The sequence below is a fragment of the Equus caballus genome, chromosome 14 (genome assembly GCF_041296265.1).
Source record: "Equus caballus isolate H_3958 breed thoroughbred chromosome 14, TB-T2T, whole genome shotgun sequence".
NCBI classification, from domain to species: domain Eukaryota; kingdom Metazoa; phylum Chordata; class Mammalia; order Perissodactyla; family Equidae; genus Equus; species Equus caballus.
This window is the reverse complement of record NC_091697.1, coordinates 108317295-108334375: the sequence shown is the minus strand read 5'-3', so window position 1 is coordinate 108334375 and position 17081 is coordinate 108317295. Positions and strand designations below refer to the sequence as shown.

The 17081-nt window shown below is 50.0% G+C and overlaps 1 protein-coding gene across 6 annotated transcripts in view; it reads left to right on the top strand.

Annotated features, from left to right (window-relative positions):
* Window positions 1–8872: 8872 nt before the first annotated feature.
* NAIP (NLR family apoptosis inhibitory protein) overlaps window positions 8873–17081 on the top strand; it is a 41391-nt gene continuing 33182 nt past the window's right edge. For 3 of the 6 annotated variants that reach the window (XM_070233503.1, XM_070233504.1, XM_070233505.1), the window contains exons 1-4: window positions 8930–9044; window positions 10822–11392; window positions 12591–12690; window positions 16849–16930. In XM_070233503.1, the coding sequence (XP_070089604.1) occupies window positions 10825–11392; window positions 12591–12690; window positions 16849–16930 (750 nt within the window). In that variant the 5' untranslated portion in view covers window positions 8930–9044; window positions 10822–10824. Of the gene's footprint in view, window positions 9072–10039; window positions 10574–10821; window positions 11393–12590; window positions 12691–16848; window positions 16931–17081 lie in introns of those variants that run through there. The other 3 variants (XM_001504041.6, XM_005599639.4, XM_070233502.1) reach the window with 3 other exon arrangements.

Genomic DNA, 17081 nt, shown 5'->3' with positions numbered 1-17081 from the left:
ACATGATCAGAGCCTTCTGTCTCCCCTCCCTGCTCAGGAGAAAGGCATGAGTGAGTGCTCCCCTCTTGGAAAATTACTGGAAATGCATTCGAGACACGCCCTCACTTCTGCGTGGAAAGGGGATGTTCAGTGCCCTTTGGCTGCTTTCTCTCTCCAGTTTTGTGTTTCATTTGCATACTTGGTAAAGTTACGCTTAAGGAGGATTTCCTTTCTCAAAGTTATAAAGAAAACCCCAACTTGTGTAAGATTACAGAAGTAGAAATGGTGATGATCCGAGACTGTTAGTCCTGGCCTTTCACTTTCCTCTAGGAACTCCATCTGTGCTACAACAGTGAAGGAAACCATCTGACGTGACAGCGTCCGGAATAGTGGGTCTGTCTGAGTCCTGCTGTTGGATTAACTAGAAAACTCCTTAAAACTTAAAATTCATTATGGAAATTAGGTTTATTTTAAATGTTTTCAAATGCATACGTTTTACTTCATATTCTTTTTTATTGGGTCTGACAATGTTTGTCTTTTAACTGAAGCGTTTTGTCCATTTATATTTAATGTGTCTACTGATATATTTGGGTTTAAGTCTACCACCTTACTTTGTGCAATTTGTTTCAACTATTCCGTCTTTGCTTTTCTCTTTCTTGCTTTTTTTGGATTATTTTCCACCATTCTATGTTTTTCCTCAGCTACTTTGGAAATTGTATACTCTCTTTTCTTTTAGTGGTTACCCTAGAAATTACAATACACATCATTTCTTAACTTGGGTCCCCTAAAAGTAGAACCTGAAGCAAAGATGAAAGTGTTGTTACTTTGTTTGGGAGGTGCAGACCCAGGGAAGGGAAGGGAGGGGAGAGGAGGAAGAGTGAGGCAGGGAGAACACTGCTGCAGTGCTGCACGGTGGCCGGGCCTGGTGACAAGCTGGGAGAAGCTGGAGGAGTCTCCCAGCAGGGGTGTCCACTTGAGAGTGTGGGGCTTCTCCAGAAGGTTCCCCCAGTTCCATCTCACGTTCCCCATTGGCCAACATCCTCTGGGGACGGCTTGGGGAGCGAGATCTCACGCTCAGTGGTGTGACAGTGCAGCCGGCTGGGGCAGGTGGAGGGAACCCCGGTCAGACTGGCTTGTGTGCTTCAGCGTGGACTCTGCTGGCCCGGGACAGTGGCAGAGGGAGCAGCCGCCAAGTTGAGGCAGCAAGGCCTCGGGAAGAAGGAAGCGGCCAGGGAACTGAGGGGGCGGAACCGTGTGTCCGTACTCACTGGTGACGTCACAGCCTCCAGGTGATGTGTCCCTCGCATTTAACCTCACGTACCTCCTTCCTCGCTTGTGTTATCGTATATTTCTTTTTTTCTGTGTCAGAGACTAATATTTGTTTCAATCAGTCAATGTTTATTAAGGTTTAATCGCATATTTACCACTTTTGTGGCTCATTTCTTCTTACGTCTCAGATCTATTTAGGATCATTTCCTTCTACCTGAAGTACACCCTTCAGAATATACTGGCGTTCAGGGGATGTCGTATGCTACCTGTTACGTAAGGAAGAGGGAAAAATAAGAACGTACATTTGTGTTAGCGAAAAGAAACACTGGAAAACGATAGAGAAAATCAGTGAAACCAAAAGTTGGTTCAACAAAATTGACAAATCTTTAGCTAGATTGAGCAAGAGAAAAAAGAAGGAAGACTCAAATTACTGAGATCAGGAATGAAGGGGAGACATCTGTGGACCCTGCGAAAATAAGCACGGTAAGGGAATGCTGCAAACAACTTGTGCTGAGAAAACAGCCCCTCGGAGGCTCAGCCTCAGCGTTTCAGTGTGACGGCCCTGCGCACAGAGTGGGGACGTGCAGGGAAGGACCCGAGCTTAGGATTCCCGCGGAAGTTCCCTCTGCTGCTCCTGGGGCACCGTTTAAAACAACCACTTGGAGTGGAGTCTGTGGAAAGTCAGTGACCTCCCCCCCAGCCTTGTGACAGCTGCTGGCTGCCCTGCTCCCCGCCTGCTCGCTGGTGACCTGGTGCGGAGGACCGCTCTCCCCGCTCCTGAGCCCTGTTCTGGGATCTGTAAGTGATGACTCTCAGTGACTGCTTCCTTCGCCCGAGGGTACTGAAACTACCCCTTCCCTCACAACGACCTGCGGTTTCACTTCCTCCAAGTGGGAGCTCGATGCTCAGGGGGCTGCCTGCTGCCCCCGGACGACGTGCCCCCCACTCGGCTGGTCATAATCTGCATGTTCTTAATCTAACGCACCAGCCACAGGGGTCCACGGGCACTGATAGAGGCAGCAGCCCAGGCTGGGGAGACCAGAGTGGACGAACGCAGGGATGGGGGAGAAGGAGTTTTCAGTACTTTTATATAGTTTAAAATTTTGAGCCTTACAAACTAAGTATTTCAAAACTAATAAAATTTATGGAATCCTGAAAAGTCGTGGTGAAGCAAACGAAAATAATGTAGCTAGGGGCCGGCCTGGTGGTGCAGCTGTTAAGTGTGCACGTTCCACTTTGGCGGCCCAGGGTTCACCAGTTCGGATCCCGGGTGCGGACGTGACACCACTTGGCATGCCATGCTGTGGCACGTGTCCCACGTATAAAGTAGAGCAAGATGGGCACGGATGTTAGCTCAGGGCCAGTCTTCCTCAGCAAAAAGAGGAGGATTGGCAGCAATTAGCTCAGGGCTAATCTTCCTCAAAAAAAAAAATAATGTAGCTAATGTTAGCTGTTAGCTGCAGGCCTGGAGCAGTCACGTCCCTCAACAGGTGTGGAGCTCAAGGCTTCGGGAAACTGAAATCAAGTTTCCTGTTCATTTATTTGGGTCGTGGGTCAAACGGTACGTTTCCACCCACCTGTGGACAATACGTGCGCTGCCGTTTGCCCTTGGGAATGACCGCATCCACACAAGGAGAAGGTGGCTGCGCTGTCTGGAGGCTGAAGAAGAGGCGTGATGGGATTACGAGCGTGTGAGTCCTGTGTTTAAGGACCACATGTGACCCACGTGTATATGAACACCTGTCACATCAGACCGGACGTGTGGGAACAGTGAGGGGACCACTCGGCTCCTGCGGCTCGGGACAGCGGCAGAAAGAACAGGAACATTTTGTGAGATTCCTCAGCACTTGGCCTCGTCCCCGGCTGTGGCCTTGTCTGTGCCGCGCTGTCCGTCTGTAGTGACTGGCGGTTCCGGTCGGGTGGTTTCATGGGCCTGAGAAGGGAAGGGCACACCCGGCCCTCGGGAAGTGGGGGCTGGAATGCCAGGGCCTCTGGTGGGCAGCAGGGTTCAGGAGAAAGGAGAGGCTCGAGCCGGGGCTGCGGTGAGGAGGGAGCGGGAGTCGGAGGCTGTCGCAGGAGCGTGGTCACAGGAGCGTCCTGACGACCGCCGGGTGCGCCTCTGCTGGAACAGAAGATCCGCAGTCTCCTTCCGCGTCCTCTGCTTCTGTTCTGGGGGGTCTATTACAAGGTGCGCTGGGGACTCTGATGGGCTCCTTATGGGATTCAAATCCTTGATTTCAAAGGACTAATTTGCTGTTTGAGTCACACTTCAGGCCCAGGGCCCTGGAAATAATACACAAGTGGTTTATTTATTAATTCACTCAACAAACCTTGTACCTCTGCTATCTGTCTGACAGGATCCTAGGCATTAGGATATAGACACCAAAAAGAGGACACAAACCCTAGCCTCCCAGCCTGAGCCGAGGTGGACCCATGGAGAGGTCAGGGCGGCCGCGTAGTGACAGGGCAAGTGTGGTGGGGGTGCAGCGGGGGGCTGTCAGAGGGCTTGGCGCAAACTCAGATGCCACAGGGGCTGGGGGACAACGCGAATAAGAGAAGGCAGGGGGTGCGAAGCGGCAGCGTCGGGGAGACACGGTTCCACGAGGAGGAGGCGGCCTCACAGTGCTGGCCCCGGGCGGAAGAGGGGTGTGGTTTTCACTGCACGTGCTCTGTGCCTTTTCAATTCTGCATGTGCATTTGTTACCTAGTCCAAAAAAGAAACGTTTTTTAAAGGAGGTGACCGTCACCCAGCCCCAGCCCATGTGTCCAGGGAATGTAGGTCCCCTGGTGCCATCTATTTTGATATTTAACGAGAAATTAAGAACTGGATTTTGAAGTGAATTCTCCTAAGTTTTAAATGTTGGCATCCAAATTTTAAAAACCACACAGGCTGAATAAATCATACCTGTGGGCCAGCGGGTGTGGTGGCCTGGCCTGCCTCTTCTCTGTCCCTGTCACCGGGGAAGATCATCTAGTTCAGGGGTCAGGCTTCGCTGACACGCCCTCTCAGAGGACGGTTCAGTGCAGATGTGAGGTGTTAGGAGTCGGCTCTCTGGAGGCGGAAGGATCCTTTCAGCATCTCTGTGATCAGTGGTTCTCGGGCGGGGTCTGGACCAGCAGCACCCGGGAACTGGGCAGAAGTGCACGTTCCCGGGCCATCGCAGGCCTCCTGTGTCGGACTGTTCACAGACCCTCCAGGTGAGCGTGGAGAGTGCGGAGTGTGGGAGCTGACGCCTCCAGAAACGTGACAGGTGCACAGCCCTGAGAACAGCATCTACTGAACTGAAAGAAGTGAACTCAGGGGCCGGCCGGGGCCGAGTGGTTGAGTTCCCGCGCTCCGCTTCCGTGGCCCAGCATTTCGCTAGTTCGGCTCCTGGGCTCCGATGTGGCACCGCTCAGCAGGCCACGCTGTGGCAGCATGCCACATGCCACAACCAGCAGGACTCACAACTAGAATGTATAACTATGTACTGGGGGGCTTTGGGGAGAAGAAGAGAAAGAGGAAAAAAAAGAAAGACATGAACTCAGCTAACTTTACAGAAAACAAATTCCAAACGTGGAATTGCTTTTCGTTTCTTTAGATTCTCCTTAAACATTAGTGCATTTGTATACATACTTAGAATTTTTTAGAAATCCCATTTGTTGAGTTATAGTTAACATGCGATGAAATGCTCCCGTTTTAAGGGAGCAGTTGGTACTTTGACAAATGCACACACCCATGCAGCGGCCACCGCAGTCAAGGGAGGACAGGCCCCCTTGCGGCCAGCGCTCCCCAGGACCCCAGCACCAGGCACCCCTTGCTGCTGCTCCATCACTGTGCTTAGTTTTGCTGCTGTGCAAGTTTCTTCCTATGGAGTCACAGAGTGCATATGGCTTCTCTGCTTGGCTTAATGTTTTCGAGGCTCATCCGTGCTGCATGTAGCGATAGTCTGCTCCTTTTTACTGCCTACTGGTATTTCACTGCATGGATACCGTATCGATAATTTGTTTATTCCCAGTGGCCCTTAGGTGGTCTCTGGTTTTTTGGTTATTATGAGTAAAGCTACTATGAACATTCCTGTGTAAATCTTTGTGTGTTCATATGTTTTCCTTTTTCTTGGGTAAATATGTAGGAATGGAATTGCTAGGTTGACTAGTAAATATATGCTTAACTTATCCTGACACTGCCAAGCTGTTTTTCCGTAGAATTGCAGCATTTTACACTCCCACAAGCTGTGTGTGAGGGTTCCAGTTGCTCCGCGTCCTTAACCAACAGTTGGTATTGAACAATCCAAATGTTAATTTTTAGAACATCTTCACAACCTTACAACAGGCAATGACTTCTCAGGATACAAAAAGCGTCTATCGTAAAAGAAAAAGTTAAAATCAGACTTCATCAACATTTAAAACCTCTGCTTCGAAAGATACCATTAAGAAAACAAAAAGACACTTCACAGACTGAGAGAATATGTTCGCAATGCAAATATTGAACAAAGGACTGGTATCCAAAATATACAAAGAATTCTTGCAATTTAGTAATAAAAAGGTAAACAATACAATTTAAAAATAAGCAAAAGATTTGATCACTTTACCATAGAAGATAAATCAATAGCCAATAAACCATTAAATTAAAACCCCAATGAGATACATAATATGCCCCAGAATGGCTGAAATTTTAAATACTGCTCTGTGTGTGTGTTTGAACTTTTTGGTTAAAAAGTTGTTGAAAACAGTATGACTTTAAAACTCAAAGCCTCAGATGCCCTCTCCAGATTGGGTGGGAAGTGGACATTTGTGAGTGTGTTTGCCTGTTCGTTTTTGGCTATCCAGTGTTTTAATTCCCCTCCTTTGGGGATTTTTTTCCCTTCCTGCCATACAGAAATGATATTTGGATCTTTTTCCCATTAAGACTAAGTTTTCAGTGTCATTGGGAGTAAAAGGGAAGTTCTTTCAACTGATAAAGGGTGTCCACTAAAAATCTACAACAATCATCATACTCAATGGCCAAACTTAAGAAGAATTCCTACCAAAGTCAAGAATAAGACAGGATACCTGTTATCGCTGTTATTAAGCAACGTTATATTAAAGGATAAAATCGATGCAATGAGACAAGAAAGTGAAATGCCTGTAAAAGACAAATCTGCCATGATATTCAGATAATCCAAATGTCTACTTAGAAAATTCAAGAGGTGTATATTAATACACCAGGAGTCCTATACCTCATCAATAAACATTTAGAAAAATAGTAAAACAAAATCCAATTAATAAGGGCAACCAAATGCACAAGGTGCCACAATAAATGCAGTGTGCATTGGACACGGGCACAAACAATAATGTTACAGATGAAAAGTACGGGTGATTGGGGCGAATTGTGCAGGCACGGGGTCGGCAGGGGGAGAGGTTCCCCTGACCTCTGGCGTCCTGTAAAAAGGGTTGCTGGTCCAGGAACAGCTGGATGCACCATGGAGAGTGCTTCGAAAGAACACTGTCCCTGTGACTTTGTACGTGTCAGTACAAGAGTGAGGAGGGGCCACTGAAGACCCCACCAACATTGTTTGGATTGCTAAAGGGATTAAATAGGCGCGTCTAAAGTGTTTAGAACTGTGCCAGGCGAGTAGCAGGCTCTGAATAAATTTTAGTTCTTATTATTGGTAATAATTACACCGATACTATTGAAATGATTTTAAAAAGCACAAACCCAGAAAAATTGAGAAAGCAGGAAGGGACCATCGGCATGTGGGATATTTTAACAAATTTTGGGGGGTGGAAACTCAAATGGAGTAGCAGTAATTGACAAAGCAGGGCCTGAACACACAGGTCGCCTGGGGGCGAGTCTCGCCCTCACAGAGCCCTGGGCAGTGGGAGTCAGGACGCCAGGCCAGAGGGGCAGGAGCGGAAACTCAGGGACGGATCTAAAGTCTGCGCACAGGACAGCCGGCTCCCTCCACAGCACGATCAGATTACTAGATAGACAGGTGTTAGCCCCAAGGCAAAAGATTAGCGGATTCTTCTCTTTAGAAAGAGATGGAATAAACGTTTCAGCTGACTCAGAGGAGCTGGTGTGGGCACCCGCACCCCAAAACAAAGAACCGTCAAGAACCGGCCCTTTTGTGCTCGAGGAGCATCCCAGTGAGCTGCCAGCTGCTCGCTCTGTCTCTGTAGGGCGCTCGCAATCATCTTCTTTCTTTCTCTGACAGTTAGAGCTTCTCTAGAGCAAATCTTGGCTCCCGGATCTGTTCTCCATGAAATGAAGGCTTAGGTTCAAGTCACACTTGTGTGGCTTTATTTATTTATTTGAGGAAGATTAGCCCTGAGCTAACATCTGCCACCAATCCTCCTCTTTTTGCTGAGGAAGACTGACCCTGAGCTCACATCCGTGCCCATCTTCCTCTACTTTATATGTGGGACGCCTACAACAGCATGGTGTGCCAAGTGGTGCCATGTCTGCACCCGGAATCTGAACTGGTGAGCCCCGGGCCACCGAAGCAGAACGTGCGCACTTACCCGCTGCGCCACCGTGCTGGCCCCTTGTGTAGTTTTTAATTAGGTATTTTGACCAAATAGCTTTTAAATTGCCTGATTCTTAAACATGAATTGAAAACCGAGGATCAGTATACATTTGAGGAAAGCTGGTAATGTGAAAAGTAAACACCAAGGTAAATGGTAATGGCCTTGAGGAAGCAGATGACTCAGGAGACAGGTGAACTGAAACACTGGGATTGCTGAAGTTAATTCCTGCATCAGGACCCACAAAATGGGGGCCGGCCCAGAGCCCGGCCAGGTCACCAGCTAAACCTAAGTCAGCCCGAATGTATAGGAAACACCTGTCAAGGAATCCTAACGTACACCCATCACATCCAGCTCCGGGGAGCTAGCTCCCCGACCCCAGGGAGTAGGACCTGCCAGCCCTGTAAGGAGACCCTGACCTCCTGGCCCACCCCACCCTGTTCCTCTGCCCTCACCCCACATCCCTGGGTCCCGGGGTTGTCTTCCCTTGATGAAGGACGTCAAACTCATTACTAAATTGTTTTAGATTTGACATTTGACAGATCATAGGAGAGATTCAGAAAGATTGCATTGGTTAAAAAAACCTACTCATCATGAAACTAAGGGACAGTCAGAACAAGAGCGAGCTGTGGGAAATCGGAAGCGTAATTGCTGAGGTGAAGAATACCATTGGAGAGTTGGAAGATGGGGGAGAGGAAGCCCCCAGAAAGTCCAGCAGCGCACTGAGAGAATGTGTGAGGGGACAGACAAGAACTCAGGGGATCAGTCACCCCGTGTGAACAACGGGAGCCCCCGAAGAGGGGAAAGAGCAGAGCAGACCTAGGGAATTTTCAACAAAATCACAGAAGATAATTCCCAGGGCCGCATGGAGACCCACGTGCTCAGACTTCAGAGGCCCCCTGAGGGCTGCTCAATGGATGCGGGAAGACCCACACCTCCACACGATGCTGTGAAATTTTACAGCCCCGAGGATAGAAGAGAAAATCCTAAAAGATACCAGAAAGATAGAAACTGTTGGCATCAAAGAAGTAAGACTTCATCTGGCACCATAACCCTTGCCCTGTGTTAGCACACCGGCTACAGGAAAACACTTCCTCTCGGGGACACGCTAGGTTTTGTTAATCCTTTTGGGTCCTGCTGACTCACTCCCCCAAAGCTGTGACTGGTGACTTCTCGGCAAACTGTGCAATCGGTTCTGAGTGTTAGTTCCTCAAACATCTTCCCATACTTCCCAGTAAAGGACAAAGGGCATTTGTGCTGAGGCTGCACGTCCTCCTTCCCTTTGACCGGGACTCCGGACAGACCTCCGGGTGAGTACATCGCCGGCTCCGGCACAGGTGCGTTCCTTCCAGGCCTGATCTCCTTTCTCTGGTTCGTGTTCCTCCCTTTGGAGGCCCTGGGGTCACGCAGACTTGGGTTTGAATCCCAGATCCTGGACGTCACCTCCTGGCACCCTTAGCCTGGCGTCAAAGAACACGACCCTGGCAGAGGCTGGGAGGTCTCTCCTCCAGGAATGGCCTCAGGACCAGGATTGATCCCCACTGGTCTGCTGCCACCCGGCCCTAGTTTACCTCCGGGAGGCCCGGAGCCGTGGTGCTTCTGTCGGCTGAACCAGAAGGAAATGTGCTAACTGGTGGTTAACCAGTAATCCTGTGTGAGGGTCTGAGGCGGCCCCGGGGCAGCCTGCACCGCTTGTTTCTGTTTTTGAGCCGGTCTTGCAGCCTGGTTTGGGCACATGACCAGAGGGGTATAAGAGACCCCTCCTCAGACGGCACGGTGCTTTCCCCGGGACCGAGAGCTCCTGCACACACACAAGTGGGTCGCTTCCTGAGTGCAGCACGCCCTGTGCACCTGGGAAAGGCCCCCAGAACCCAGGCCCGGTGTCTGACCTCTCTGATGCTTGCCTGGTTTTCCTCTTGCTTCTTATCCTTTCCCTTTATTAAAGTCTTATGTAAGTATACCAAGTACAATCTTGTGTTTTCAATCACCAGTCCTGTCTAAGAGCTGAAGATGACACTGCGAGGGGATAACTGAAACAGTTTTTTACTTTATAATTTAAGTGATGGCTGAGGCTTTGTTTGGGAGAAAGATGAAACTGGGAGAAAGATTTAGATTTAGAACCACAGAGGCCAGGCTGGCTGCTGAGGCACCCCTGGTTTGAATTCGCTCAAGTACTGTCACTATTGATGAGAGGAAAAGCACGGCAATGGGATCTGACGGTGGTAGAGCCAGAGGAAATAGCTCAATGGGTTAAAACAGAAATTCAGGCAGAGGAGAAGTCAGCCGAGAATACCGTGCCTTGGCTGGCTTGGGCTGCTTTGGCGGAAGTGAAAGTAAGTAAGAGCGAGCCATGGGCTGCCCAGGCCACCAGGCTACCGCCAGTCCCTCTGTAGAGGGAAGGAACGCCATGCCCAAGGAGAGTGGAGACTCCCCAGAGAGAGGGCATCGGGAGAGAACGGAGAAACTAGAGCCATTGGGTCAGAGAGCTGAGTAGCCCTGTGGGCTGAGCGAGCCCCTGGGGACACCCGCTGACTCAGACAGCGCACAGCTCTTCCCTCGCTCTAGGTACCGCCAAGCGGGGGGCAATCTGAACCAAGGTCTTCAATTAGCTGCAACTCTTGCAGAAATGCAGGTAGACGGCCGATTCGCAATCAGCCGAGCTGCCTAAAGCCGGGGGCACGGAAAACACCTGGCGAGCGTGTGGCAGAGCGCGGCCGCCCAGCTCCACCCGCGGGCACGGCCGGACGCGCCTTCCGCGGAGCCGCACGTGGGGAGGGCGCGCGCAGGCATCTCGGACGCGACGCACGGGGAGCCGAGGGCCCCTCTTTTCTGCCTTGACGTGAGTGAGGGTGGGTGCTGAGGCGGGAGGGCCTCGCGTGCTGGGCCCACGCGGACCCTGCTGTCTGGGGGAGGGCGGGGAGGCTGCCGCAGACCCGCCGGCTCGACGGCTCCGAACGGGGCTGGAGGCGGCACGGAAGACCAGGACGCCTCAGAAGAAGGGAAACGGCAAGGAGAGGGCCTGGAAGACGTCTCGGGACCAGCGGGCCAGGTGGAAACGTCCCTCGCCCTGCTTTCCTCCCTTTTCAGGAGATGGCCACCGAGGAGAAGGCCCCCGCCGGGAGGGACTCCAGGTTCGACCACGCGCTGCTCCAGGAGCTGTCTGCGCTGCTGGGCATAGACGCCGTGCAGTATGCGAAGGAAATGGAGGAAGAGGAGCAGCGAGAAAGAGAGAAAATGCAGCAAGGCTTCAACTCGCGGATGCGCAGCGAAGCAAAAAGGCTCAAGACGTTTGCCACCTACGAGGCCTACAGCTCGTGGACGCCGCAGGAGATGGCCGCGGCCGGCTTCCACTTCACCGGCGTCAGGGCGGGGGTGCAGTGCTTCTGCTGCGGCCTCATCCTGTTCGGGGCCAGCCTGCACAAACGCCCCCTGGACGACCACAAGAGGCTGCGCCCAGACTGTGGGTTCCTGCTGGGCGAAGACGTGGGCAACGTCGCCAAGTACGAGGTCAGAGTGAGGAAGCCGCCGGGGACCCTGAGAGGAGACGCAGCGCGGTACCGGGAGGAGGAGGCCAGACTCGAATCCTTCAAGGACTGGCCGTTCTATGCCCAAGCGACAGCCCCAAGGGAGCTCTCCGCTGCCGGCTTTGTCTTCACAGGTACTGTCATTCGAAAGCATTTTCTGAAGTATTGTCTGTTGCAAATCTTCCTTTTCTTGCTTGAGGACGATTTGTCCTGAGCTAACATCTGTTGCCAATCTCCCTGTTTTTCCTTGAGGAAGATTGTCGCTGAGCTAACATCTGTGCCAACCTTCCTCTGTTTTATGCGGGACGCTGCCACCAGCGCAGCTTCACGAGCGGTGCTAGGTCTGTGCCCGGGATCCGAACCTGCGAACCCCGGGCTGCGGAAGGCGAGCGTGGGAATTAAACCACTAGCCACGGGGCTGCGGACCCCACCCCCCGCCCCTGGCCAGTTTTAAGTTGTGTATTTCAGTTGCAATGTTTTGCGACTCTTTTCTCACCTGTCAAGGTGGTATATTAGGTACAAGGTCTATTTTATTAAAATTCAACTGTAGTAATCTTCCTTTAGCTTTATCTTATGTTAGCACAGCGCGTTAATTTGCCAAATGTATATAAAATAAGAAAGTTACTTTTCCTTAAATTAGGACCTTACACAAAGGGGCTGGTCAGCCCGACCCTCTCTCCTCCCCGCCCTCCTCTGGCTGCTCTTACCTGATTTCTTCCATTCTTTAATCGCTGCAACGTGGGAGGGGCTTTGTTCCCTTGCTTTAATCTCGAGGCTGACTCGAACGACAGGGCCGGAATGGTCCACGCGCCGGTGCTCGCATAGACGCGACTGCGCGCCGCGGTCACCGCGGCTGCGGTCCCGAGCGCCCGCTGATGCTGGCGCGGGTGCCGCCCTCATTCTCATCCAACCACCTGCCCCTGCCCCCACGTCACGGTCGAGTCACTGGGGCTCAAAGTTTAAGAAATGTGCCAAGTTCCCAGCGAAATTTCATGGCAAACTACCGCTCAGCCCTCTGGCCGGGCCGTCCTTCTCGGGAGCTGGGGGACCCCTGCCTCCCTGGCCTGCGCCCTGACAGCTCCAACGGCCAGCACCAGCCGTCGGGAGGGCCGCCCCGCCCCGCAGCCTGAGTTCTGTCCGAGCAGCAAGGCCGCGGGCGGCGTGGGGTCCCGGGTGGTCCTTTAGGGCAGCGGGGCTGCGGGGGGGACTCGGCCGGCGAGAGGATGCGCGGGTGGCCGCGCGGGCGCGTCTCCTCCGAGCGCAGAGCGCCAGCTCCGGACCGACCTCGGGCCACCGCGCGCCGCCGAGCCTCTCACTGTGCCCTCCGCGCAGGCAGCCGGGACGCCGCGCAGTGCTTCTCCTGCGGGGGGTGTTTGGGCAACTGGGAAGACGGAGACGACCCTTGGAAGGAACACGCCAAGTGGTTCCCCAAGTAAGTAGATAAATGTTTTTTGCTCATAATTATCCTTTTTTGTTGTTAAGGACAAAACTAAAGACAAGTCACCTTCCCGGAGTAGCACCTTCAGTTTTGATCTTTCCCTACCCAAAATTGGAACACTCTAGAATTTGTTCAAGCAAGAAAGGCCGGATTGCATCGTGAAGATTTTGAGTTATATCATTTTAAAAGTTTCTTAAATGTTGTCTTATTGTCTCGAATACTGAGATACGTGTTGCCAAGCAGAAATTGCAGGATCTGCCTTAATAAATAAGAATAATTCACATAGGCGTGGTGTAAATAAATAGTGTCTAAAGGAAGTTGAAAAGTTAGTGTTTAAAACGTTATTACAAATGCTTTCACGTACTGCTGAAAAGACACCAAATGAAAACCGTTTATTTCAGAAACGCAGTTTTGATTATATATTGCAGTAGTCTTTAGTTCCCTGCTTAGGAAACAAAGTGTATTTTCATCAATTTTTGTCACATGTACAAAGTGTATTGTTCATAATGCTGTATTTACTATTATTTTCTACGTGACTTCGTATCTGCCAAATACAGATCCGCTCCTTTAACAATTTTTAAAACTTTCACTATGGAAAGTTTGATGCAGAAAAGAACAGTATACCAAACTCTTAGCAACACACGCCAAAGCAAAGTTCATCCATCTCTTGTCCACTTTTCCCCTGGAAATAATAATAATCAGATTATTTCAAAGCAAACCCCAGACATCATACAATGTCACTTGTTGATATTTTAGTATATAATGCTAAAATATAAAAATAAGTTAAAAAAGCATAACCACAATATCATTACCTCTCCTAAAAAGGATTAACAGTAATTCCTCAATATCATCCAACATCCCAGTCAGTGTTCAAATGTCCACCCCCCCACCCCCCCAAACAAGGTCCATGTGTGACAGCTTCTGTGTCTCTTAAGATTTCTCACTTCCGGGCGTCCTCCTCCTGGCCTCTCTCCTTCTTGTCATCTGTGTGTGAAAGAAGCCGTGTGGTCTGTCCCGTGAGACGCCCTGCCCTCTGTTTGGCTGGATGTGTTTCCATGGCATCATTTAACGTTTCTCTCCTTCCTGTGTTTCCTGTGACCTAACGCTCGGATCTAGCAGTGCCGTCAGGCTCATTTTCCATTTCTTTAACGAATATTTGCCGTACGCCTACTACATGCAAAGAAGTTGCTGGTTGGATCAGAGGTCAACAAAACAGCTGGGCAGTGTTGACGTTTATGAGTCATCTTGCACGTGGACAGCCGTGCTCACAGAAACGAAGGATGTCTGTGATAACGTGAAAAATGCAATGTGCAAAATAATGTGTAGTATAAGACTTTAAAAAATGTTTAAAACCACTCAACCTATATACGGACTTGTTTGAAAACATATTTAAAAAGTTATGAGAGGATATAAACCAAACAATAGGTATCTCTGGGTTTGGGTCTGTCAGGAGACGGAGGGAAGGGGGATTTGCACGTTTTTCTTTGTTCGCTCCTATCATGTTTAAATTTTGTAGTTGAAAAGAAAGAGAGTGAGCCCCAGTGGCCTAGTGGTTAAGTTCGGTGCACTCCGCTTGGGCAGCCTGGGTTCAGTTCCCAGGTGTGGACCTACTCCACTCGTCTGTCAGTGGCCATGCTGTGCGGGCGGCTCACATACAAAATAGAGGAAGATTGGCAACAGATGTTAGCTCAGGGCAAATCTTCCTCAACAAAAAAAGGAGAGAGAGTTAGAGAGAGAGGTGGGTGGGAGGGAGGAAGTGAACCAAGGCGGAGAGGAGAAAGGAGGGGAGGGCGGAGGGCGAGGGCAAGGGCGAGCTCCTCCTGACAAGGGATGAGACAGTTATTAGGATGCATGAAGCCAGACTGGCAAATACTTTGAATGTCACTCTGGCTCCTTGACGCGTCAGGATAGACCCCCAACCACTCGTAGTGCCCAGCTCACCGTGTGGGTACGCACCCGGTGAGGATGAGCCCGGGCTCAGTGTTCTTGGCTCTTGGCGCCTGTCTCTGCTCAGGTTTCATTCACATCTGCTCAGGGCCACATGCTCAGTGTCGCTGGGTTACACACTGGGCACCGTTCACATGGGCCACCATGTGACTGGCACCAGCTGGAGTCGCATGTCCTCCTGGAGTGGCGATGGCATCCCTTTCCTGATAAGGGCTGAGGGAAAGGTAGGACGCACGGGAGAGAAGATGTGAGTCCAGAACCAGCCTCAGAGCAGGAAGGGGCTGAGGGCTGCAGATACGGAGCAGGGCAGGGTGAGCACAGAGGCGGAGGAGATGCACAGAGCTGCCTCCTAAGCCCCAGAGCCCGGACAAGCTACTGGACTCTGAGTCTCGGATGCAAAATGCAAATGGTAAGATATAGCTGGTGGGTGGTTGTAAGGGTTATAAATAAAGCATATGGAGCGAAGGCCTTGTGAAAGCTACACATGTTAGTGAAGATGGCTGTTTGACCTTTCACCCTTTGATCATTGTGAGCTCGTGGTGAGCCCGTCCATCTGAGAGCTGGAATTAGGATTCAGGACCTTGAGATTCCTGTTGCTTGCTCCCTCCTGAGCTGCTTGGAATTCAGTGTTACAGACTGGCCATGTTGCTTCTTTTCTTTTCTTTTCTGCTGAGGAAGATTGGCCCTGAGCTAACATCCATTGCCAATCTTCCTGTTTTTGCTTGAGGAAGATTGGCCCTGAGCTAACATCCATTGCCAGTCTTCCTGTTTTTACTTGAGGAAGATTTGCCCTGAGCTAACATCTGTGCCAGTCTTCCTTCATTTTGTATGTGGGACACCACCACAGCATGGTCACCAGCAAGTGGTACAGGCCCGCGCCTGGGAACCAAACCTGGGCCGATGAAGCACAGCCCGCTGGACTTAACCACTAGGCCATGGGGCCAGCCCCCTCTTTTCTAAACCATGGAAAAAATGTCCGAGTATACGTAACACCTTTTAAAATGTGGTACTCAATAAATGTAAGTTGATTTTACTGTAGTTTTTTCAGAAAGTACCAATACAGAGTGCTTCCTCACTCCATAAGCACGTGGGCAGGGCCTTGCTCTGTCCTTGGTGTGCTCGGTGGGTTACTACAGATTCAGGACAATCCCTGAAGATCTGTCCACCGGGAACCTGGGGACCCCGGCTGCCCTGCACTGGCGGCCCTGAAGCAATGTGTGAGCCATCTAGTGGAGTTCATTTTCCCGTGCGATTCCAAGAGAAGAATGACAAGACCGGTCCTACCCCATTAGAGGCAGAACTGGGACTGACCTTCTCGCCTCTTGACTCCCAGCCCACTTGTTACTGCACCACCACGGGAAAGGAGCCTTTAATTTGAATTACAGGGACTTTTTAAAGTTAATCTAAAAATTGCTGCTTTTTCCTGGAAAGGAATGTGTTTTCTTGGATGGTATTTGATACGCTTTTTTTAAAAAAAATTCAAAATTAATTTTCATTGTTTTTTTTTAAGAAGTGGTGATGTATTTTGTTCAACAGATGAAATATTATTATTTTTTATACAGTTCCCCCCACTGCCGGTAACTTTCATATAACCACAGGAACTAGGTTTAGTCACCAGAGTTTCATTAAACAAACAGTGAAAACCCCAGCCTATATTACTGTAAATCAGTCTCTTTGATTGTATTATATATTTTGTTTCAAGAGAAAAAATAATCTGAAGTTTAATTTTAAATTATTCTACATGTTGGCCCCAACTGAAACACAGAATAATTGTATGAGAATAATGATGATTCTCAGAAATAAGTTTTGGGGTAAACTTTTTGACAGTTTTCATTGAAGTATAATAAAATTCACCAATTTTTTTTAAAGATTTTATTTTTTTCTTTTTCTCCCCAAAGCCCCCCAGTACATAGTTGTATATTCTTCGTTGTGGGTCCTTCTAGTTGTGGCATGTGGGACGCTGCCTCAGCGTGGTTTGATGAGCAGTGCCGTGTCCGTGCCCAGGGTTCGAACCAACGAAACATTGGGCCACCTGCAGCGGAGCGCGCGAACTTAACCACTCGGCCACGGGGCCAGCCCCAAATTCACCAATTTTAAGTATACAATTCAGTAGTTTTAGTGTTTACCCTTCACCACAATAACAGAGATATAGGACCACTATGTCAGAGTATCGGGGTAAATTTTTATTCCGTTTATTAATTATAGGTGTGAATTTCTTCAAAGTAAGAAGTCCTCGGAGGAGATTGCCCAGTATATTCAAAGCTACGAGGGGTTTGTTGGCGTCACGGTAAGTTGTAATGGCAGATTTGTCCTCTGGTTGGCATGATTGCCTCGTAACCCGTGCCTGGTTTGGGGGGCATTCTCATGGCTCGTACCTGGCTTGTGGAGGGACATTCTCTCCTTGTCATGGGCTCTCCCCCTTTCTCCTTCCCTTCTTT